Raw genomic sequence first — 23,945 nt, forward strand, 5'->3', positions numbered from 1 at the left:
TATTCATGTACCTAATTACTTTACTTATTATATACGGCGAAATTATTCATCAAGTGATAAATAAATTGAAATTTAACTTTATTTTCTTGAGATGGAATGCAATATTGTTTAAGCTTGCGTCTAAATTTTACAGCGTACTATTAAATTTGTTTAAGCTTAGACATATGACAGGAAATACAAACTCAAGGAAAATTATAAACATTGTCTGCATAGAAAAAGGATTCAGTGCCACTCTATGCACGATAAGATCTGACTGCTAAACCGTGTGATTATCAATAAATCGTATTTGGCTTCTTAATTAAAAGTGAGAACGCATGTTGCAAATCTCATTGCAGGTTCTCCTTGACGCTACGAGTGTAACATATGATAAACTTAATTTCTATCTGCAGGGTAGACATGTTTATTTAATATAATGAACAGGAACTGCGTTATATCATATAGATTTATAAACCAATTTTACTGCTGATTCACATTTTAATTCCTTTATCGGAAAATCTGTATTTTCTAATTAGACTTCTTATTTTAGTAAAGCAGAACCTATGAACACTTTTCTAAATATTATCATGTCACATAGTATCAAATTTACGACGAAAACAACACGAGTGAATATAATAAATTATACTTGGACGGCATAAATTTGTTCTGTAACTAGAACACAGAACGTGTTCCTTATTTCTGACAGAACTTTTATTTTTTGAAATCGGTACACTGTTAAATGAACACTCGATACGTATGCACGGTGGTGGAGTTTGCTGTGAAGATTTCAGACTTTTGGTGCTGGGTTTGCTGATTTATTATTCAGGCAACTGTGTTGTTGCTAGGCAACTAGTGTGGTTATTCTCTTTTTCCTACACGTGTGGGTGATTTTTCACTTATTTATTAAAAAGACCAAATGGGAGACACTAGGGAGAGAGTGACAAAACGAAATGGCGGACAAAATGGAATCCTATTCTGGAAACGTAGTAATGTAATTTCAATTTAAGATCACAGAAATGCATGAAAATATTTAGTACAAATGAGATTGAATAAATTACTAGAATATCAAATTACCTTTTATAAACGTATTATAATTCTGCTGTTTTTGTGTTTTGCAAGTATCAAATCTTGCACTTCAAAGTTAATCATATATTTTGCTATTTATTCAAATGAAACTAATTTTCACATAAGAATTTCAAAATTGCAGATATAAAATTAAATAAAATTTGGGCGTAAGAAACTGCTAACTTTTCTTGCATGAGTTGTCAAACTCCCATTGTGTCTCCTTTTATTATTTTTTCTTAAATTAAATTCTCGTAGTTCGATCTTGGATGTAGTCTTTGGATTTCATTTTTTATTTTATATAATAGTGTGAGTATTTTCTTAGAGTAATAATTTGTACACGTATTAACTGGGAGTGTTTCCAAGTTTGTTGGTGTATAACCCGTTTGCATAATCGGTTGTTTGATTTGTTGGTTTGTTGAGAAAATTGTTTCTAAACTCTGTATTGAAAGTAATTCTCAAATAACTTGTCAGTAATTATTAGTAATTTTCCTTTTGCAACTTACTGTATTTTATCTTAAAATATGAAAATTAAGATATTTACAGTGACATCTGTAGTTCCATAAAATATCCACGATATAAGTATGCCGCCGCACATTGTAAATATAAAGATATTTCTATACATCACATTAACTTCATAACCTATAGAACTATATTAATGTATAAGGCATGCACTTTTAAATTTCCTCTGTCGAGTTTTATTGAACAAGTGTTTAACAGTGTAAACAAAGTGTTTAATTAACAGAATGTTAAAATTCGTACAGATTGTAAAAGTTAAGGTGGCAAAAATTTGCAAACGACAATTTCCTAATGACATGAATATACTTACTGAAGTAAACATTTTCCTTCACCCCATAAATGCATTGAATAAAGAGAAAGTGGGTATATATTATTCTTGAGATATAATATTTTAACAAATGTCTCGTTAACTTACATTTTATGTATAAAATAACGAAATGTTTGCTTACAAATGAAACCCAAAAGCTACACTTTAAGATAAGATTTATCACGTTCTTTGGAAACATAAAATATTAAATTCATATTTATATAAAATATTTCTATAACATTTTGGAGATATTAAATTGAAACACCTACAAGTTGAGAGTTCCAGGAGCAGTCAAGAGATGTCAGTGTCTCCAAAGTAACATCTCACTCACCACTGTGCCTGAGTTAGAGCGAGTGTGCCTGCGTGCGTGCGTGTGTGCGTGTGTTTGACTGTTTTCACCTATTCAGACCAAAAAATGTACACAATCAGTGAAGGGGCATTTTTGTGTGGACTTTTAATGTTATGTTCTTGCTTCATTACTTTTCTCGCTTTCCTTAGAAATGCTGTTCGTGATGTTCACGTACGTATAAATTAATTAATTATTTCAGGCATCATACAAGTGAGTGGCTTCGCAACTCTTCACTTTACAGACAAGAACATTGAAAGGAGGTCAGGTTAGGTTGGGGAAATGTAAGTTAATAAGCGAAATTACATATAATAACATTTAAAATACCTTTATACCGTATGCACATGATGCGTGGCGTCAATTTTAAGTATTTTATATTTATTTCATTTCAGGGCATTGAGTAAGAATAGGTTTTCAACTGAGGTGTATGATACAGGAAAAGTAAATTTCATTGTCAATAAATAGACCAGTTTTCCTTCAGTGCCGATTGGGAATGTCAAAAATGAACAAGTAACTTCAGAGACCGCTTAGGATGATTACGCCTATACCAATGAAGAATTAAAATGGAATCGTATCTAATGTCCGGACCATACAGCACAGAAGTGTTTGGAAAAGTTAATGGGATAAACCCAGCAGTAAGAATTAGGGATAACAATAAAGACGAAATTTGACAAGCTATCAGCGTATGATATGAATTTAACTAAATCAGTATAGTCCAATAACACTGGTCAACACGTAAAATGTTATGAAAACGAAAGTAACCAATATTAACTAATTTTAGGCTGCTGAACACGAAAATCACATTAGACTGCTTTCACACGTGAGCCCGTGAGCCGCTCAGTTGAGCGGCTCGCTGAGCCGGTATGCAGCTCATGCGGAGGCGATAAGCAATTCGGAGTTCGGCTCAAATGACTCTCCGCTTGAGTTACCAACTTCCCTCAGTCCCTCCAACACCATATTTTCAGTATATTAGCAGCGTTCATCAAATCATGTTGGAACTTGAAGTAATAGTAATATGTTATGGCATAAATATTATAAATGATTAATAAATAGTACCTATTATAAACAACTTACTGGAGTTTATCCCCCCACAATGTGCCTCTCCAGTATAAATGCGTTGGCTAGACTGGCTTGATCTGCAGCCCACTGAGCCTCCTGTGAAAGGGTTCCATGTTAAAGCAGGGAGAGCTGTATAGCGGCTCATGAGCCGCTCACAGGTTCACCGGCTCTCGTCTGAAAGGGTCTAATGCATTTTGCTGGGATTTCTATCCCCAACAGTTCCTTCAGCTCGCGTGAGCCGCTCACATGAGCCACGTGTGAAAGCAATCTTAAAATTTGTCGACTGGCTCCTGTTTTCGAATTACGGTTGGGGTCTCATATTAGCGATTTTCTCTACATTATCATCAGTTATGGTACCACTACGCTCCTAAAATGTGATAAGCAACAGTCACCCTGCTCTGTATTACGTGATAAGTTGTTGTCGCCTCAAATACACCTTCAACTCTTGCAGTATTCCTCGAATCCGGCCAGGAACTGGGTGATTTGTTCTCAGTTAACAGTTCTCTGTGAGATTCCTACTTCTTGCGCAGTATTTGTGTCGTGCACGATTAATATGCCTCGTAATTGTGTGAATAGTCCGGATAACTTCTGTTACGTATGTGGAGAAGTCACATTTGCTTCAAGAATGTGTACGTTAAGTAAGCCATGAAAAGTCTTATGATTTGTACTTTGGGTTTAAAGTAGGCGATCAGGACAAGAACTGGGCTCCACACATATGCTGCACTACCTGTTCATCTAACCTTAACGCATGGGTAAATCGTAAGGGATGTTCTGTGCCTTTCGCAGTGCCCATGGTATGGTGGGAGCCAGCAACTCACTTCACAGACTCTTATTTCCGTGTTGTGCCTCCTATTCGAAAAGGGGTGACAATGAATACAAAGTGGACAGTGACGTACCCAAATATACCATCTGCAATTCGCCCCGTCCCTCACTGTGAACTACTACCTATTCCTGAACGACCCGAAAGTTTGTTCTGTAGACTCTGATGAAGATGAAGGCACTGATGATGTTCATGTTGAGCTTGATATACATGAAGGAGTACAGCAGCAGTCTACGTCAAGAGATCCACCATTTTGTACAAGCCTTTATCCTTCTGAACCACATAAGATCACAGAAAAGTGAGCTTAATGACCTCATCAAGGATCTCGAACTGCCGAAGAATAAGGCAGAGCTTTTGGCCTCGAGGCTAGAACAGTGAAATCTTCTAGATCATTCTGTGAAAGTGACAACATTTCGTACTCGAAATAAAGACTGTGATAAATTATATCAAACAGAAGGTGAACTCATTGACTTGTTATGGAAAAGTGGGGTGCAACATGTCATTGAAGATGCATTTCTTGCACTCATACCTGGATTTCTTCCCGTCAAACTGTGGTGCCGTCAGCGACTAACATGGTGAGCGCTACCATCAAGACATCTCAGCTATGGAACAAAGATACAAAAGCAAATGGAGTGCGATGTTGCATGGCTCACTGGGTTTAATATTGGGCGATGAAACTTCAGGTTCCATAACAGGTAATCAGAAACAGCTAAAAACCACCGAGTTACACATGTGGTACAAATATTTATAAAAATTAAATATTATATACAGATCTTTTTACATTAATAATGGTAATAAAATGGTAACAAACATGTCAATAAAAGTTTCTTAAGTTTACGTAATATTTTATCAAAATTTATAAAGTGCTAATAATCGTAGTACCCAGTAAAGATTAAAAGAATGGCACAAGTTTATATATGAAGGTCAGGGGTTCGAGTTTACATTCATGTTTTACAGTCTTTTGTAGTGCGACTTATGACGTGTCTTAGAAATGAACGGAGAAAGCAGTTACGTCCAGCGAATAGTCGTGTCGACGAACTAAGAAGGAAACAACTTATAAACAAATTTAAAACGTTCGTTCGAAAGAGTAAAATACTGCATAAATTGCTTTCACTTTCAATTGTTTTATTATAGAACCAATATAACTCAGTTTAAGAAAACAGTAAGGAAAATTTTGACTTTGTTCTGTGAAACCGTTAGAAAAAAACAAGCTGCAAGACAAAACAGCCTTTTTAAATAATGCAGGGGGCACAGAAAAAGACTACAGAGGCAGCTGTTAACGAGTACGGACTGCCTGAAAAGTTCCTGTCTGCACACGCTGTGCAAGGATATAGCTCACTGCGTGGGATAATTAAAATTGTGATAACGATATCATATCTAGATCCGTGTTCTGAATTATTCGTTGAACACGAATTCAAAAGTGTTATTAATATAGGTCGATGACCTCATGTCGAAGTAAAATTTTACCATTTTAAAGTAAATTATTCTTTTAGAACTGTTTCAATTTTATTTTCCCACGTTTAGGCACATCACGCTCAGCCCACTTACTGTCGTGTAAATAGCTCATGCGTTTCTCTTTGATATTTATATTTTCGTCCAATTCTTTAACATCAGCTGACATGTTCAATATTAAATGGAACTAAAGTGAATGCAACTTACAAATAAAAATTCATCGCTGTTTAACCTCGCCAATCAAAGCAAGAAACCTCCGATTAAAGTTCAAGGTCATTCTCCTTGTTGATTTCTTTGCCGTGGAAATGACCCTGTAAGCTTAATAAAACTGTGATGCAGTATGAGACAGGCGACATCTTTTCACAGGAGAGACCCATGCTATAGTCAGACGATTGTCATATTATACGCCACGTGTGGTGCACGTGGGATGGGGAAATGGCCACGTGGCTCTTAGCTACTGGCTCCCCTGTTTATGAAAACTTTGCTCGTTCTAGAGAAGCTGCGATTCGAACACAGGCAGCTGTACTAATCAGTGTCAGCAGCAAATTATGTGCAATATTAGAACGAGGGGCAGGGGTTGTGTTTTACCTACTGTGAGCAGTGACAGATTTAGAAGATCGTGGCCTAACTAAAAGTACTCTGCCAATATTTGTTAGGAAGGACAGAGGAAAATCACAAAAATCTTTTATGGTATTTATTCTTCTTTGTCGATAAATGGTAAAATTAGTGTAATCTGACATAAGAAACTTGATACAAACACATTTACTGGTCAGATGTCAGGTTCTCACAACAGCAAGTAGGAATATGGCTGTATTCAGGGTTGTTTGTGCCGTGTAGTCTGGTAGTTTACAGACTTTTCAGAGGTATTTGCTGTCTCCATCATCAGGGAGATGTATACTCTGAAACGTCGGTTAATGTTACCAGACTACATGGCGCAACAACCCAGTAAATATTCATCTTTACATTTACTGGTTGTGTTATATTTAAACCATTAAAATACAGTATTTCGGAATCCTTAAAAATCACCGGGTTAATAACAAGAGCATGTTGTTACAAAGCTTAATCACTTGAGAAAGAAAAGGTAATGTTTATTGTACAATTATTGTGCAGCGCCGTGCAGATTAGACAACTTCTCCGACACGAGCGTTAAGCGGGTAAATCTAAAGTGTGGCGCAATTTTTCGTTGAGAAATTGAGATGTTCTCCTACAGTGGAAGGGAATCGGCAAATACAGCACTTAACTTGGTTTATTAAAACTTTGTAACGCTTTATTTGTTCTTCAGGAATACAACGGCAAGTTGTAGTAATGATACTCCCACAAATAACTAAACCCATGCAGATTTTCTTGGGAAAATAATATTCAGTAAACCGGTTTGATGCAATTCCCTTTCACAAAGAAAGTTAATGCTCACAGAGCCGAAACATATTGGTCAAAATTACCGACGTTTCGAAGGAAGTATTCTTTTATTTCGTCAGGACAGAAGTGAAGTAGAGTGTTAGAGAATTAGTTATAGACAAGTAATGAAAGTCACGAACTGTGATTGGTTAGGAACCCAATGTGTGGCTGTGGTTATAATTTTAGTTACTTATATTTCTATACAAACCCTCCAACACTATTTTTGAGTCTCGACCTTAAAAAAGGAAACACCAAGTTCTTCCGAAACGTCTATAACTGTTTACCATTTCGCCATAGTATGATACTCAGAAGAAAGTTGAATGAAGTTGAACTACAGTAAAAATGTCAAGTCTCTTAATACCAATGAAGCCTTCTGGGGTTTTTGATTTCCGATTCGAGTTGTTGAATTTTATTTTTTAAATCACCGAACGTGGTCCACAGGTTGCGGAACAGATTGAAATGAAAAAAACCCCGTAAGAACCGGAGAAAGGCAATTATTGTAAATATTACATTCCACAATAATTAACTATGAACATGAACCGAAACAGCGCAGCGTAACTAACATAATTCTTGGTAGACCTGGTAGCATTTTCTACAGATTGGCTATTTGCAGCTACATCTCGGTCGTCAGATCCTCGATTGTCATAATGGACTCATTACGAGAAGGTGAGCTTAAAAATAGGATTGGCAAGACTTTAAACGTCTATGCTATCAGCGACATGTCAAAAAGTGTGGAGTTTTACCTCCACTCAATGTTCCTATTTAGCGCTGTGTTTAGAAACAAGAGCAACAGATATATATTTGCCTGAGTGTGCATATTTTCGTATATAAGAGCTACTTCATCAAAGAATTTTCTTTTATTGGTACACAGATATCAAAGGCACGAGATGTTTGAAGATGTTCATGAAAACTGCCATAAAGCTCTTGTATAAGCTTTATTTTTGTACAAATTTAATTGCTGCAGGAATTGGAGGAGCGGAGTTAAAAATAATAATCTGGATGAGTGTTTGATTCTTTTATGAAATATGTAAACTCATTAAAAAGTACAGATTGCTCAAAAATCTATACGTTTCTTCGATATGAAATATGATCGATGCTCCGTTTCTGCGTCTGTTTTAACGTTTAACAAAAAGTGTGCATTCAAATGGAGACAAAAAGAAATAAGAAAAGACGTGATGGAGTGACGGGAGATGAACCAATGTTGGCACAAAAATTACGATATATGTCACATACAGTTCAGTAAAATCCTTTGTATAACACCTCAGGATGGTCTACGACTGCTGAAAAGACGTAAATAAGACACTTAAACAAATAAGATGTGTACATGGACGATATTCATTATTATATTATTATGAAAGATAAACTAGTCTGACGTACATTAAAAAAATAGTGAAAAAAGCTATCAGAATAAAGAGCTAGTAACTTTGAGGTAAAACACTGAGTGGTAGTCAAAGGAGAAACAGTTACTTTAAAACAACAAAAAATTCTAGTCTGATATAAAAGTTTGTCTATGGCTGCATGAAATCGAGTGTGAAAATGGAATGTTAAAACAAAATACAAAAAATAATATTCTGAGAAAATAGAAAATTTGAGACCAAAAATATGGCTAACGTAAGGACTTCATACTTTTTTTAAACTTGTTGATTTTTAACGACGATTAATTATTGTGTAACCTAGGCTTATACGTACACTGTCGAGTGGTATGGTAGGGCGATTTAGAATAAGAACTGGAAAGCGATGGTGACCTATTATAAGGCATCATCCTGGAATTTGCATACGAATACATTAGTCAGAACAGCCGGTCTCCTAGACGAGATTTGAACCCATGACCTCCCGAACACAAAATAAACGTGTAAATCACTACGTCATGAAATAATTTCAAAGGCGGACAGTTATGAAATCAAGAATGAAGAATCGATGGAACCAACAAAGTAAAATAAATACAATAAGATTAGGTTTACGTCACTTAACGAACAAGTGTAAGGAACAACCTTAATAATAAGAATGTAATAGCAATATGTCAACTAGGACCAATACCAAGACTAATTTGATAAATGCTGGAAAAGTTCCAGGTTCTCCAAAGCACGTATACTATTCTACGTACAGCCCCGAAATTTCAGAGACGTAAACTGTTTTACTCTGCTCGATAATAAACACATTTTTTCACTGTAATGCAACTCACGAGGATTCAACAAGAGAAACAGACAACTAATGTCCTTACGTCAACGGAGCGCAGTGTTTCTTGAGAAGCTGATAATCGCTCAGCTGGTAAAGAAATTCCGTACCTATTTTTGGACTCATCGGTTAATTACCATGTTCAAGAAGAGTCAGTCACCTGATCCAATCCACATCCGGTCTACTCCTCGCATCTTTTCCCCTTCAAGATCCGTTTCAACACCATCGTCCCATTTAAGCTTGGTCTCCTAAGTGGTATCTTCCCTTCAGGCTGATTTAAAATGTTGCATGAATTTGAGATTTCCATCATTGGAGCTACATGTTCTGCCCATATCTTTATAATAATTTAATCATTTTAACAGTATTTACATGAAACGTTTGTTTATGACACGGACTACCTAAATTGTATACCTTCTTTTTACATATAGGTTTTTAAAATATTTTTATCATGACAGAAATTATCAATTCACGCCACTGAAATATTGCATATAAACTGACATGACCAGCTTGAACTAAGAAACAAATAGCCTATACAGAATTTTTTTTGAGAAAGCGTCTTCCAAAATTACGGTATGGAAGATGGAAGAAATTGGCACATTATTATTTAATAAATCATTTTAGGTAGTATAATATGGATGTATTTCTTCCACGGAAATATTACGAAAATTTCAAAATAGGGAAGTATTGTTTTAATTTAATATTAGAGGGAAAATAATTATGAATGTAAATTCACTTCATAGTCTCAATAATAGTTACAAATAGATCTTACAGGAATGGCCAGTTTGTATGATGATTCATAATCACGTCCACTGGCGGGCTTCCATATTGAACCTTCGGATTCTTCTACCTGAGAGCTTGTTTATTAACATCGTGAAATTATAGCCTTGGACCGTAACATATTTTGGGGGAATTGTCAGTAATTAAGACACTATAATGAATTTTTGTCGTGATTTGTAATTCATATTTAATACATGGTAGACTATCAACGTTACAAAATTCGAATTAAATATGTCGTCTCTTCACAGTTTACGTGCTACAAATGAGATATAATCTATATGCAGTTTTGAAACTAGACTTCCTCTATATTTTATTTGTCTGGCATTATAGGAAACGACAAAACTGTGCTGCCATCTCTTGGCACTCTATGTTAATCATATGTAGCAACACAGAAAGAGAATTGGTAATTTACCGTGAAAAGATGAAGTAAATTAATGTCTTGGTGCTGTATATCTCAGTACAGAAAATATTACAAACACAAAGCGTCCAGGATATAAAAATATCTATATAATCCTATCACACGAGACTTTTAAACTATTACCCAACATCTGTTCTCTACTCTTGGCAATTCCGGAAGCTTGGTATTTAAAATAATTTAGCTGATACGCGTCTCTAGAAACTCACAGGCTGAAGTGATTTGAAAGCGGATTTACAGATTCGCGTAGAGCGAGTTTGTGTTTCCTGAAGTTTGAATATAGTTTAATTTATAGTATTTATATGCTTAGAAAATTCTGTACAAGTATCGATATAATTAAATTAAACACACACACATATATATATATATATATATATATATATATATATATATATGTCTAAAATACACTCACGGCGTTTTAGGAAATACTGACGATTGTAAAAAAAAAAAAAAAGATTTTTCAACTGTCATTCCACGATCGCTAACCCGTTTGTCTGAATCTGGCGCGTGTCCAGGGCACATTTAGACTCGGCACCTGCGTTGTCATTTATCTCGTCTTACTTTTCTTTCTTGTTCTCTTTCTTTATATGTCCCTGGACCAGCAAAAACACGCGTATCAGATTTTCAACAACGGAGCATCCAAAGACGACACAAGTTGTACTTTTTATTTTTGTGAAGAGTTTTTAATAGCCTTGCGTAGGTTTGGTTTATCATTATAAACAGTTGTCGAGATGTGCAATGCTATACATCAGTAGTTTCAACTTATGGGTCACGACCCAGTGATCAAAGGAACACGTAGATATTGCATCCAATAAAGAACAGTCATTAACAGTCAACACGTCATGCATTTTGATCACAGTGCTTTCCATCCTCTAACCACCAGACTGGCAGCTCGAAACGTGGAGCTAGTGAAAACGTGGTTAATCACCAGCCACCCGTACAATATCGATATTAAGTTCGATTTGAGGCTTTCATGGCGCCGAGAACGAAGATGGCCGTCTTCTGGGCTGTAGCGCCGTGTCTGGTAGAAGTTTATCAACGTTTCAGAGGTCCTTGCAGAAAATATCTTTGAGACCAGACACGGCGCTGCAGACCAGAAGACAGCCATATTCAGTATCGATGTTAATCACTTTCACATATTTAGACTTCTCTAAACTTGTTCAAGGAACGAGAAGTGAGCTGATATGTTTTAAGACTGATATTTGCAAGGTGAGGGGTGTCGATGTAGGACGACTGGAGATAGAAATTTATACTTTCGGAGTTTTTGTGATGAAACTTGTCGAAGAGCGACTAGATGGAAGGTGGAAGAGACGGAAGTATAATGTGGGGATGGATTTGGGGGAAACGGGATGTGGCTATCATAGGTGAATAGAAATGTCTCAGAATTATATCGCCCCAAACAAAGTATATAGATGGCGGTGTTCAAGAACAAAGTGCTGAAGAACTACTTGATCTGACGACTTTAATAATGTTTGGTGGAGAGTACGAATTAAGAACCTAACCTCACTTTACTGGTTTCTCCAGTACCCTGTTACTTTATCTTTTAGTAGTCCAGATATCTTAATAAATTTGTTCACAAATATCCTACATATGTATTCTCAGTGGTTTCAAGTACTTCCAGAATTTAATCTGATCTTAATTTCGTCATTTTCTTACTCTAATTATAGTAATTAAAATGGGTGTATTTTTCTATGAGGATCAATATATAATTCACTAGTCCTCGAAGCATTATTGCCAAATCATTATCATAGGAAGTAGTTTGCAATAAGTACTCTGGTAATCTAGGCAACAAACACCACTGAAACGTCGGTCAATTTCTACCAAACACATCCCAAAATACAGTCATATTTATTTAGTTTCTTGAGAGCCTGGATTATCACCATTATCATAAAGAATTCTTTAGATATCTCGACTGTGACTTCTCGATAACCTTTTTTGTTTTGTGATGATGTTTCCAACCGTTCCAGGGACGGGATCAATATCAGTCTTAAAGCCATTCTCCACAGAAGCAAGGAACTTAAACCACAACTTCACGTGATTGGTAGAGGCGTTGCTTTGCTCAAATATCATTGGATAATCCGCATTCCTCTTTGCCATTGGATAATCCGGGCAGAGATTGCGCAAATTCTGGATGAACATTGATTGGACATATGAAAAAGAAGACTACCAACCCAAACTAACATTAAAAAACGAGTTTGCTGTTCGGAAATATGCAATTAAAGTCAACAAAAATCGGACGATGGTGAATTTTAAACATCGGTTTTAAAAAGTACGATACATAATCCACTATAAAATAAAGTGCAACTGTCACAGAGACAAGCGTTAATTCATATTCAGCTTGTTACAGATTATAATTGCAACTAGGATACAGTACATATTAAATGAAAGACAATAGTAAAACGTATTTTTTTTAAATAATCGTCAAGGTGTGAATTCAATTTAAATTGTCCAGGCTTTTATTAATACAGAAATTAACCTTCGGGTTTAATAAAAACAAGAAATTTTTGACTAGCTGAGTGGATTTAATTTTTTAAAAAGATCCAGAACCGCGAATCTAGTTAATTTCATCTTTATGCCCATTTCTCTCCTTCCCGATACCCACTTTAAATGTTTCTAACCACAAAGCCAAGCACTCAAATGCTACTTCACAAAAAATTCCACATTTGAAAAGACACGAAACTTGTGTGTGCATAGGACCCATATTTTAACTATGGAAATGAAACATTGCGGAAGAAAGGCTTTTATGTTTTCCCACAAAACCTATGCTGTATATTACTTAGAGGCCTGTCTGTTTTCCACGTGTTCAATATAAGTGGATTTCAATTCAGTTTGGTATTCAAAGCAGGCCTGTAGAATAAGAGTAGGACAGATTTCCTAAAATTTGTTATTGGTTCAACGTAAATTTCAATTTTAACCTCTTCCACGTAGCCAGAAAACGACCCATCTCAAAAAATGATAAAACTTGTAGATACTTTTTCAACCGCATTTCCCATGTAATGGAATATAAATGTTCATGATTGTAATAAACTATGGCAAAAGTACGATACATGATTTTTCCTCACAAGGCCTCCATCTATACACTACGACAGAAAACATAATCTAACAAAGCTCCGATCAGAATTCGAACCTGCGGTTCCAGCGTGTGTGAACTGACCAAAAATAAGCAACCCGCGAGATCGGAAACGGACAAACTGCTACGCCCTGTTAAGAAATCTTGTGTCCGCTGTATTTGTTGCAACAAATAATACAGCCTAGACTGTCGTGCTTATGCATAAAGCACACATTGGCCCATTCGACTGAATTCTGATAATTTTTAACGTGTACTGACGGAAACAGCAGGCCTATAAAGTCTACATTGTATCGTAATTTCGTGAAATTATTGACTAAAATCGAGCCACAGGTATAACCACGCCTTAACCTTCCCCCCCCCCCCCCTCATTTAGCTCCTAAAAATAAAAATGGCTGACAAAACAATTTACAGCAATATCACGTGACTGGTAATGTATCGCACACTAGCAAGTCTAATGTCGCATGCAAATGGACAGAGAATATCAAATCACGAGAGGGGAAGGGGTAGCTACTCATTCTAATAGCACCATTAAAACAAAGTGGATTCTTTGTTTAGAAAAAAACATACCACGTATGTCAAGACGGACGTGAACGATTTTTGGACAAGTTTCGTTACAATGCAGAAGTGCTATTAGCCTTCATTTGCCTATCTGACTATGTATCTGACATTACCGCTGTGATATAATGAGGTTTCTTTTGCGAAATTTTATATTGTGACACCCTGTTATAATTCGTAAATCATTACATTAGAAATAAACTATTTTATCTTCATAATAATGTGTATAGGTTCAATTTACACATGCACTTACAGGCCTATGAGAGAATAACGCATAATGTAGCGTCCGTCCGTCTGTCCATTATTATGTTTCGTCTAAAATCCACTCAACTGGTTTGTATTTAATTTTATTGTCAACGCATAAACAACACCGCAAGCCATTTTAGATAAAATATAAAGAAATTAATTTTATTGTACACAACGGATCAATAAAAATCAGTGAGAGTGTGAGTGTATATAGGTGATCATAATTAATAACCACAATAAGGGATTAAATTTCTTATAAATATTTATAAGAATTTGAAATAGTATACGTCATGTACAATACACACAAATGTCCTGCTAGCTCATTTGCAATAGTAAGTTTAAAAATGCCTATACGTTTGTAGTGTAGCAAGGCGGGACCTAATGATGACCTCATTGATCCGAAACACTCTTCTCAGTTGAACAGACAGTGAACAGTGTGTGAAAAGTGACTTTTAATTTTCAGCGAATTTTTTATGCTTTTTATTATTTTTAAAATTTGATGCAATTGTGATGCGAAGTTACATAAGTACCCTTCCTAGTAAACAGGTCTGATGTTGGCATAGATGCCGAAACACGTGATCTCCCATATTTGATGTTTAATATTACTGTTTTATAAAAATCCGTCTTATGCTGTGTGAATAAATATTCATGCTGAAAATTTAGTTATATTAAATGTGTTATTTGGCGTCTAAATCGGAAACTGGCATACTCATTTAACGTTGGTCAGTTTAAAGGATCAGTTTACTGAAAGACTTAGACGAACTTTTAACACAGCTGTTTTAAAAAAAATTACCAAAACTCGTTAGTTTCTCGGTTAATTTGACGACGTATTCTCAACTGTAGGTCTGTAAAGTCGAGCAAGACAAATTTTCAGTTACGAATTGGTAATACTTGTCAATTCGTAACTGGGTGAGAAGTAAGTAGGCATTGAGAAATGGTTAAAACCTCTATATTTCCAATTCTAAGCGATTACTTAATGCCTACTTACTTCCCACCCTCCCAGTATATTATGGAAGTTGGCATGGCTTACCTTAAAGCACTACCCCAGTGAGGACAGCATGTCTCCAGGCAGAAACTCGAACCAGAGACCGCCCGAATAACCTACGAACCAGAATGTCCGGCCATTTACCTGGAATCGTGATAATAATTACGTCGCTAAACGGCTTGCCTACTACGAGGCGTGACAATATAGTTCATCGAATTCCCTATAGACTATATGTTGCATCAAGCAGCGAAGGGTTACGACTTGTATTCGCTTGTTTTATGTTTCATTCGCCGTAATTCATTTCAAGGGCGTGACGTAATGTTGGCGTTTCTAGTAATCATCTGAAGGGAAAATGTCTAGAATGCATTGACCTCAGAAATCCCATATGCTGCACCTAAAAGATCGCGGTCTTGATTTCTCAAATTCCAGGTCTCACTTCCGTATTTGAGACCGATTTAGACAGCATATTATGTAGTCTGTGTACATCCTGTGTGGTATATTTACCAAACCTTCCCCATTTAAAGTTGTATTATCTCCGTGTTTCATACTAAAACGCTGTATTCCAGGTATCAAATTTTAATTATTTTTTGCTCATTTCTCTTCTGTTCTTACCATTATTTTGTTTTCATGGTATATATTTTCATTCTAAACGTTATTAATTCAATCCTATGAACCCGAAGGTCGTGTAAATAAAAATTCAGGCCGCTCATAAAAGAAAACAACACGTCATCATTACAACGACCTATTTGTTAATGTTTTTAAAAGAAATAATCGCTGTTTGTACTGAGAATCGTACAAAACCCATTACAAACTGTAGAATTACTAGTTGTTAAAGCGTGCTATACATGTTTCCTGGTGGGCTTTGAAGGATTATTTTAATTTAGTATCGATAATTGGTAGTAAATGTTTTAATTGAAGAACAGAAACGTCGCGCATGAATAGGATAACCTGTAGTTGCTATGACGTCTCTCAAGGACAGACCATTCCAAGATTACTTACATTGTGTATCCAATAAAAATGCACTCCGATGTAAGTCGGCGAGGGTTTTAACCGCAACAGGAAATATGTATATACCACCATAACTGCAGGAATGCACTGGGCTTCCCGTTGGGTTGTTGCAGTGTCCCGCCGGGGTACATGTACCCTTCGCCCTACCTGACGGCCGCAACACCTAGTGGCATCTTACCATTGCCACCGACTCCGGTATCCCATGCTGCAGCGCTAGCGGCGGCAGCAGCAGCAACCTCCCAGTTCTACGAGTACCAGAACGCGGCAGCTGCAGCCGCGGTCTCATACCCCGGACAATACCCCAACGGCTTCGAGACGTACCCTTACACGAGCGCCGCAGGTAAGTTTTTCTCTCTTTCTTTCTTTTTTGTGAGATTTGAGGTGCTCACGGCGGCGAGTGTGATGGCTGTCTTCTGGGTTGTTGCGCCGTGTAGTTCAATTGAAGGCGACGAGCGCCCTGATGAAGGAGACGGTAATCATCTCTGAAACGTCAGAAAATTTCTAACACGGCGCAACCCAGAAGACATCTCTTTTATTTATTTGTATCGCCCTTTCATTTCTTTCCTTTCCTCCGCCCCCATCTCTTACAGCGGTCCATTAAAGTTTTTTTTAATAAGTGCCTTAACAGGCAAATCACGGTAAGTACAGTAACCCACTTAGTAAAATTATATGAACAGAAACAAGTATTCATGTACAGGTACACGATTTTCAGTGAATTTTATGTTTTGCATTTCCTTTCCTTGCCTTTTTCTTAGTTAAACTGTGCGTACGATAATCTTACATTCGTTTAATCCTGTATTCTCGTTACCAGAGAATTTTACGGATTCGTAATACTTTCCGTGGAATTCAGGTTCCATTTCAGACAGGTTTTAATGCCAACACCAGTTGGCAAACCGCAGTTCCAGTCAAAGTCCACTGTTGCCTCATGATCCACAGTTCACTACATTAAAACCTGAACTCTATTCTCATCTTGCAATATATCAACAAACAAGCCGCTTACAAAATAGACTATAATACTTTGTGCGTTTTCACTCCTTTATCAAACCACTGGAAAACTTTTGTAGCATGTTCAAGGGTTGATTTTGATGTTATTACGTATCACATTAAGTGTCTACCGTTTTGAACAATCACAATACGTTTTAATCTCCTTATACTCGTATATAACGCCTCCGAAATTTTATCGACCCCGAAGAAAGAAACAGTATGTTTATCCGAAAGATCCGGTAATTGCTAGTACTTCGATACAATGCTATACCCCCAGAACAATTTGTTGTCATTGAAAGCCTGAACGTGATTATGTACTAAGCTTGGCTCATGATGAGGTTTAACCAACACGAATGTCGGACCGCTAACCTCAAGCTTCGATTCGCATCCATCGTACATAAGTGTGTGAAAATGCTGTCTACTATGAAGATGGCTGTCTTCTGGCACGCAGAAGATTAATCTTTATTGGCTATAAGAGTAGTTTTATTCTTGCCAAGATATTCCTTTTTTTATTTCCTATACAAGGCCTTGCTTTTTTTAATGTGCCTTTAACATTCTTTATATTCCAAACTAAATCGTAATGAGTTAAATACGCAGTTGAGCTAATGGATCAATAAAATAAAGAATTTATTAATATATATTAATAAAAGCCTTTAAAGCACAAAGGAACATATTCTTGGTAGGGAATATAACCATAAAGAACTCGGGCAGGAAGATGGCTGTCTTCTGCGTTGTTGCACCGTGTAGTCTGGTAGAAGTTTATCGACGTTTCAGCGCCCTGATGTTAGAGGCAGCAAGGACCTCTGAAACGTAGATAAACTTCTACCAGACTACACGGTGCAACAACCCAGAAGACAGTCATCTTCGTACTTGCTGCCGTCAGAACCTCAAATCGTACAACTCAGACAGGATTAGCGATCTGCAAGTGGTATTAAAACTTACAATTCATAATATTTTCGGAACCGCCCCCACCCAAAAAAAAAATACACCGTGCCAACGGCATATTAATTTAAAATCAGTTTCCTGACTCAAATGTCTTTTACCAAACCAAGAACAAGTAACAGATTCTTCTTATTATCAGTGTTTGCCCCTGCAGGAGCTGCCAGTTACGTAACTCCGTACACGTACGCAACGTTGCCTCAAACTGCAGGACTCCCCACAGCCGCGGCCGGGGGATTCCCAGGTCTGTCCCCCTACCAGACTGCAGCCCAGGCTACGCTTCAAGAGGCTCGCATGCAGTAACGGCACATCCACACTTAGGGGAATGTAAGAATTATTATTATATTATTATTATATTATTATTATATTATTATTATGTATAGTAATAACGGGACAAAAGTTCTGGAATTACCCAACGTCGGTTATCCTATAAGAAAGTTTATAATTAAATTGATCCGCACATGTAATTTGAACTTCGATTGCCACTAAATCTGTTAGGCATAACAGATTTTATAATAACGATTAATTCTTAAATATGAATACATTATTTGAGGTGCCTGGATATAATGCAGAATCTCATTTTTTTCATGATTAAATGGAAGGCAGTGGGCCTCTTCCTTTATACAACCTTTATGGTATGCCTAAATAATATTTAAATAATATGAAGAAACATCTCAAGACAGTTTAATCCTTTAAATGTAAAGCTCAATGAAATAATATTTAAAAGTTTGATTTCTACCTCCATGAAAACACATTGCACCTCTGTTACAAAATGTAGTCGATAAATGTTGTTTTGGAAAATTGTTATTTTTTCTGATGACGATATCACTTGGTGGAGAAAATGTCTCATTACCGAGTGTCAAAAGTAAGTGATTCAAATCCTTGTCACTACACTACATAGCGCTAAGAATGCGTCTTTTGGATATCCCATTACCTGCATCCTGAAGCAAGGAGAAGTAGGTTAGGTTACGTATTCCTAATTCAATTAAAATTAAAAACTAGTATTCCTTCCTCAGAGACTTAAGCTTAAATACTGTTATTTTACATATAAGCTACTTCAACTTTAGTGGTATTTTAAATCACAGTTGTGCACTAATTTAAATTGTTTGTTTTTCTGAACTTATGTAAGAAAGTCTAAGGAACAGATGTTCAACTATCATATTTGCATGCATTATATGTATCAACAAACAGACAGTTATCAGAAAATGTTGGATTACGAAGTTAAAAAGTTATATCTCATTTATAATAAATCGCTACTATTTTTATAAACACAAAATTTTCGACATGAATGGAACGTTTTTATAATCCGTTAATAGTTGTATTGTGGACACAATATGTAAATACACAAACGTTTCTACAAATATGTTTTACTTTTAGTATTAATATTGTCTTCTTGAAAACAAAGTTCCTTCATGTCAATCTAGCCTTCCGGATTGCAACACTATGCGAACTTGTATGTAGATACCAAATTTTTGAGGAACATACTGCCATCACCTTCAGCCCTGAAGGGCTAGAGGCAGTATGTACCTCCTAAAAGTTTATTTTCCTGCGAGACCATGCTGCATTACAATCCAGAAGACTGAATCGATATCTTCAGTGCTGCGAGAATCTCAAATTTCAAGGTCATTTTATTTTCAGGCAGATTTCAAACAAATTACAAATGCTTCCTGTTCTTCTGGATACTGTTGTTTAATAATGGTGCATCAGTCACTGGCTTTTACACTTTCTAGCATAAGGCAGCTTCATTTAAGAAAATATGTCTTGTTAAAAGAATTAACTCCATAAAGAATCAGTCACCATACCTGACTCATATCAATTCTTACTTTTAAAATGTACTTGTAGCAACATACTAAATCTAGATACAGTTTTGGTAAATGAATAAAAGTCATTTAAATATATTTTATTTTCACATATAATACCTCAAAATAAAATCTGAGATTAAAACAATAATTCCCCAGAGTGTGACAGATTTTACTCTTTACCTTTAATTTTCAAATATTCATTTCCATTTTCTATTATTTCATTCATATTTTATAAATTTTATACTCTTGATTTCTATTTTGTATTGAATGTACATAGAATTGCACTGAATTGTTCACTGTATTCACTGACAGACGAAAGCTACTGCCACTTCCCAGCTCCTGGCAAGAACTGCTGCAAAGGTAAGTTAATTTTATTGCTTTTATGGAGCAATACTTGACTCCAATCAAGAAAACCTTATAGTACTTGGTGGTGAGTCATGCAGTTTCATCTGGGTGCCAGGAAGTGGCAGTTGCTTTAAACTTTATCACGGAACACCCTGTACAATTCAGACATCGTGGATTTCTGCTTTGAAACGAAAGCAAAACTAAATACTAGTGAACATGTGGACATGATAGAAGCTTTTCGTGTTTTATACAGTTAGACTGTTTACTTTGGTTGTGCATATGCGGAAGAGGAATACATAGTAACTAATGTTCAATCATCACTGTATTATATAATGCATGACGAAAGATGTTTACGGTAAATTCTGAACAAAACACGCACTCGATATGTCTAATCATATATAAAGGTAGTACCTAAAGGTATCAGCACTTAAGATTGTTTAATCATACACAATGTCAAAGTGAAAAAAGTATGAGATATTGATTCCGTACGCGTTTTTAACACGTATCATTCTAAGAGCAAAGAAAATTTTCGTAATCATTCAGTTAATTTCATTTTGAAATTTTCATTGTTAATTTCATGGCAGTCAGTAACATTGTCAATGATGAACAATCATTATTGTTAAAGATGATAATCAGCGCATGCTACTAAATCATATATCCATTATATAAAATGCATTATGAGATTTATATCTAATATCTTAACAGCATATCCAATGCAGTTTTATCATGAATTTACACGAAGGGTCATGTACTAAAGTTTATACTAATTTTTGTTATCTTGTTTATTTTTGTTGATATGTCAAATATTGGTACTATAAAAGAAAAGTAATTCTAGTCTCGCATTTTTAGAAAGGTATATGGTCGGTATAAAAACTTTTTGATGTTGAACATTTGTATTAATGCCATGAACCATTTAGTTGCGTAAATATGTGTAATTTATAAAGTAATATTTATGCAGCATATAATTACTGCAGTAGTAGCAAAACCTTATTTAAACTTAGAATTAGTATCTACCCTGCTGATAGAGTTAACAACATAAATCATTCCAGTCTCTGGAATTTTGTTTACTAGAATATCAAAGGAAGATAAATTTCTGAAGTTTAGTAGGTAAATAATAATACGGCAATTACGTATCCTAAATATCAAGGAAAATTTGTTGGTTAATGTTGAGAATGGGAAGTATATCAGTTCATTTTGTTTCGAAACTGCTAAGTTTATTAAAATCATCTGAATTACTCATAAGACAGATAATTTCAACATAGTCACTGGTAGCTCAAATAATAAATATTTAACTTTAATTATATTTATATATTTGCACACTATGTATATATTTACTAATAATCTCAAACTATGTCATGTAAATGATATGTTTATACAGAAGGGGATATTCTAACCCTAGTAATAATTTTTGAGGTAAGTATAACTTTCAGAGGTCTACGTTTTAAAAGTGTAATGCAAATACTTTGTATTTGTATACTGATACTAGTTATACGACATGTAGGTAGCATATTTTATTCATTTTTATAAATAGATTTGCTTCTGATATATCATTGTCCTTACAGTTACGTCAGTTAATTTTCTGTCGTAGATTTTAGTTGAAGGCAAAGGCTGGTGAAAATTAGCAAACTTTAAAATATTTATCAGCCAACTTGAATGCTTCTGCGTGTGCATGAGTATGCAATCAAATTTTGGATGATTTCATTATATTTGATATTAGCATTGACTACGTATAATATGAGAGAGTAAAAATGTTTTTAATACAGAATCTGTTCAAATACCAAATTAAAACATTCCCACAATAAATGATTGCATTATCTTGCGTAATTTAATTAAAATCCAAAATATTATTATAGCAGTTTCAGCTCATCCATGATACTAATATTATAATACATATAGTTTACTTCTTTTATTCAAAGATATGGACTATATGTCGCTTCTTAACAGTGTCGTAGTGTCATATATTCACCATGTAATTAATGCACGCGAAGTATGTAACTATTGCTCATTAAAGGTACAGTTAGTTAGCTGTCAGGGCAAAGAGTGCTGACACTGTGCAATAATTGTTAAAACTCGCTTCGTATAATCATTTTATAGCTTAAAGAAAGCAAACCTAGTCAGTAAAACTGAAACAGAAATCCTATGTTACCTCAAAATTAACAGGCCTTGAAACAGTTACCTACGAGTATATTCTGAAATAACAAGTTTAATTATACGTTTTATAACGGCTGAGATAGTGTTTCTTTTTCTGACTAAAATAAAGTCACTGAGAATAAATTTTAAAATTCAATTTCTTACTTTTATATTACTTTAAAATAAAAGATGTGTCGTACTTTAAGGTATAACATTTTCAAAATAAAACTGAAAACAAAGTTTAATATTTCAAATAAAATACGATGACAAATACGTATTTCAATGAAATGTCTGACAGTAACAATATTAAATTTCATTCATTTACATTACACTGAATGGAGCAGATTGGCTTCATCCTGATAAGTTAATAGCATATGGAACCCTACCAACAATACGTACGATCACGCAAAAATTAATTTTATGTGTGATTATATTTCCAGAAATATAACTTATAAAGTTTCTTTCAAGAAACTACAATACATAACAGTGTTCTTAGATTTCATTGTATCCTAAGATTAATTATATTATCATGAAGCATGCTCAACTTTTACATCTGTAAAGACAGTGCACTGCTAAAAATATTTTTATTATGGAAAAAGTAACAACGTCTTAAAATGCTTAAGATGTTCAAAATGAACTGTATTTCAAGTCCGTCCTTCATAGCCTGTTTTCAAAAGTGTGCCTTTTCGTCAGAAAACTACATCACATACGTTTATCAGTATTTTTATGATATGAAGGATACCATTAGGTTATTCTAAGAATAATATTGATTTTCATAAACTGCAGTAATATATTTTGGTGTAATGACTCGTATGTATTGTGTAAATTTACTATAATGTATAAATATATTTAAAATAATGCGTTGTTTTTTTTGTATTTCGTTTAATATTTCTTCAATGATGTCCAAGTTCATGTCTCATAGACTAGCAATGCAAACCTATACATTTTTACGGAAATCTATGAAGCAAAGATCTGGTGAGTATGTCAACAAGGTCGCTCTGAAGTGACTTCAGAGCCAATGGACCCAAAAAAGGTCCGAAAGTCACTTCTTCCAGTGCTTATGCTTAAGTGTTTAACTACGTCTCCAGCAATTCCAAAAATTTTATCCTTAACACTTTTAATGTAATAAGATCGAAGCCCTTCGAATTATGAAATACAATTGACTGTGTTCCGTATTTCCTTATCGTCCTGATAAAGGAGGTAGTAAGCATCTTTGAATGCGTCGGTAAACACGGTTTAACATCCCAAAAGACAGTTATCTGCGTCACTAGACACGTGCGTACTTTGTACGACGGAACAATTTTTGACAATTTGAACAATAACTTACACTAGCAGTCGAAGTATCGTAAGTCTACATTCCTAGTTGTTTTCCTCAAGAAGTGGCAAGGAGCCTTGTTTTGAATCCATACAGATTGTACTGAAGTGGCTAGTAGCCAGATGCTAAACATTTGTCAAAAGAAAACAGCAACAACTAAAATTTGAATGTTCTTTGGAGTTTTGCCGAGTAGGAAAAAAAAAGTATGTGTAACATCACTTCTTAAACTGACAGTTAAAAAGGAACAACAGTCATACAAATAC

At 35.2% G+C, this 23,945-nt stretch overlaps 1 protein-coding gene and 1 long non-coding RNA gene across 9 annotated transcripts in view; one reads left to right on the top strand and one right to left on the bottom strand.

Annotated features, from left to right (window-relative positions):
- The window catches only part of LOC147873284 (uncharacterized), a 125,526-nt gene extending 109,223 nt beyond the window's left edge, over nt 1-16,303 (bottom strand). Inside the window, exons 1-4 of one of the 4 annotated variants that reach the window (XR_015535896.1) lie at nt 16,159-16,303; nt 15,205-15,303; nt 4,619-4,691; nt 1,609-2,263 (exon numbers count right to left, since the gene is read on the bottom strand). This is a non-coding gene — a long non-coding RNA (uncharacterized LOC147873284). Of the gene's footprint in view, nt 1-1,608; nt 4,692-15,204; nt 15,304-16,158 lie in introns of those variants that run through there. The other 3 variants (XR_015535895.1, XR_015535897.1, XR_015535894.1) reach the window with 3 other exon arrangements.
- Nucleotides 1-23,945, top strand: part of LOC110827556 (RNA-binding protein 24-like) — a 130,412-nt gene that overhangs the window by 64,680 nt on the left and 41,787 nt on the right. For 4 of the 5 annotated variants that reach the window (XR_002542391.2, XR_015535893.1, XR_002542392.2 and 1 more), the window contains exons 4-5: nt 16,281-16,507; nt 18,248-18,417. Coding sequence is in view for 1 of the 5 variants with exons in the window: in XM_087351703.1 (XP_087207829.1) it covers nt 16,281-16,507; nt 18,248-18,393 (373 nt within the window). In the remaining 4 variants the exon portion in view is untranslated. Of the gene's footprint in view, nt 1-16,280; nt 16,508-18,247; nt 23,232-23,945 lie in introns of those variants that run through there. The other variant, XM_087351703.1, reaches the window with a different exon arrangement.

The sequence above is a fragment of the Zootermopsis nevadensis genome, unplaced genomic scaffold (genome assembly GCF_977971745.1).
Source record: "Zootermopsis nevadensis isolate Lab colony 2312 unplaced genomic scaffold, Znev_1.0 Znev_ptg000020l, whole genome shotgun sequence".
Lineage (NCBI taxonomy): Eukaryota > Metazoa > Arthropoda > Insecta > Blattodea > Termopsidae > Zootermopsis > Zootermopsis nevadensis.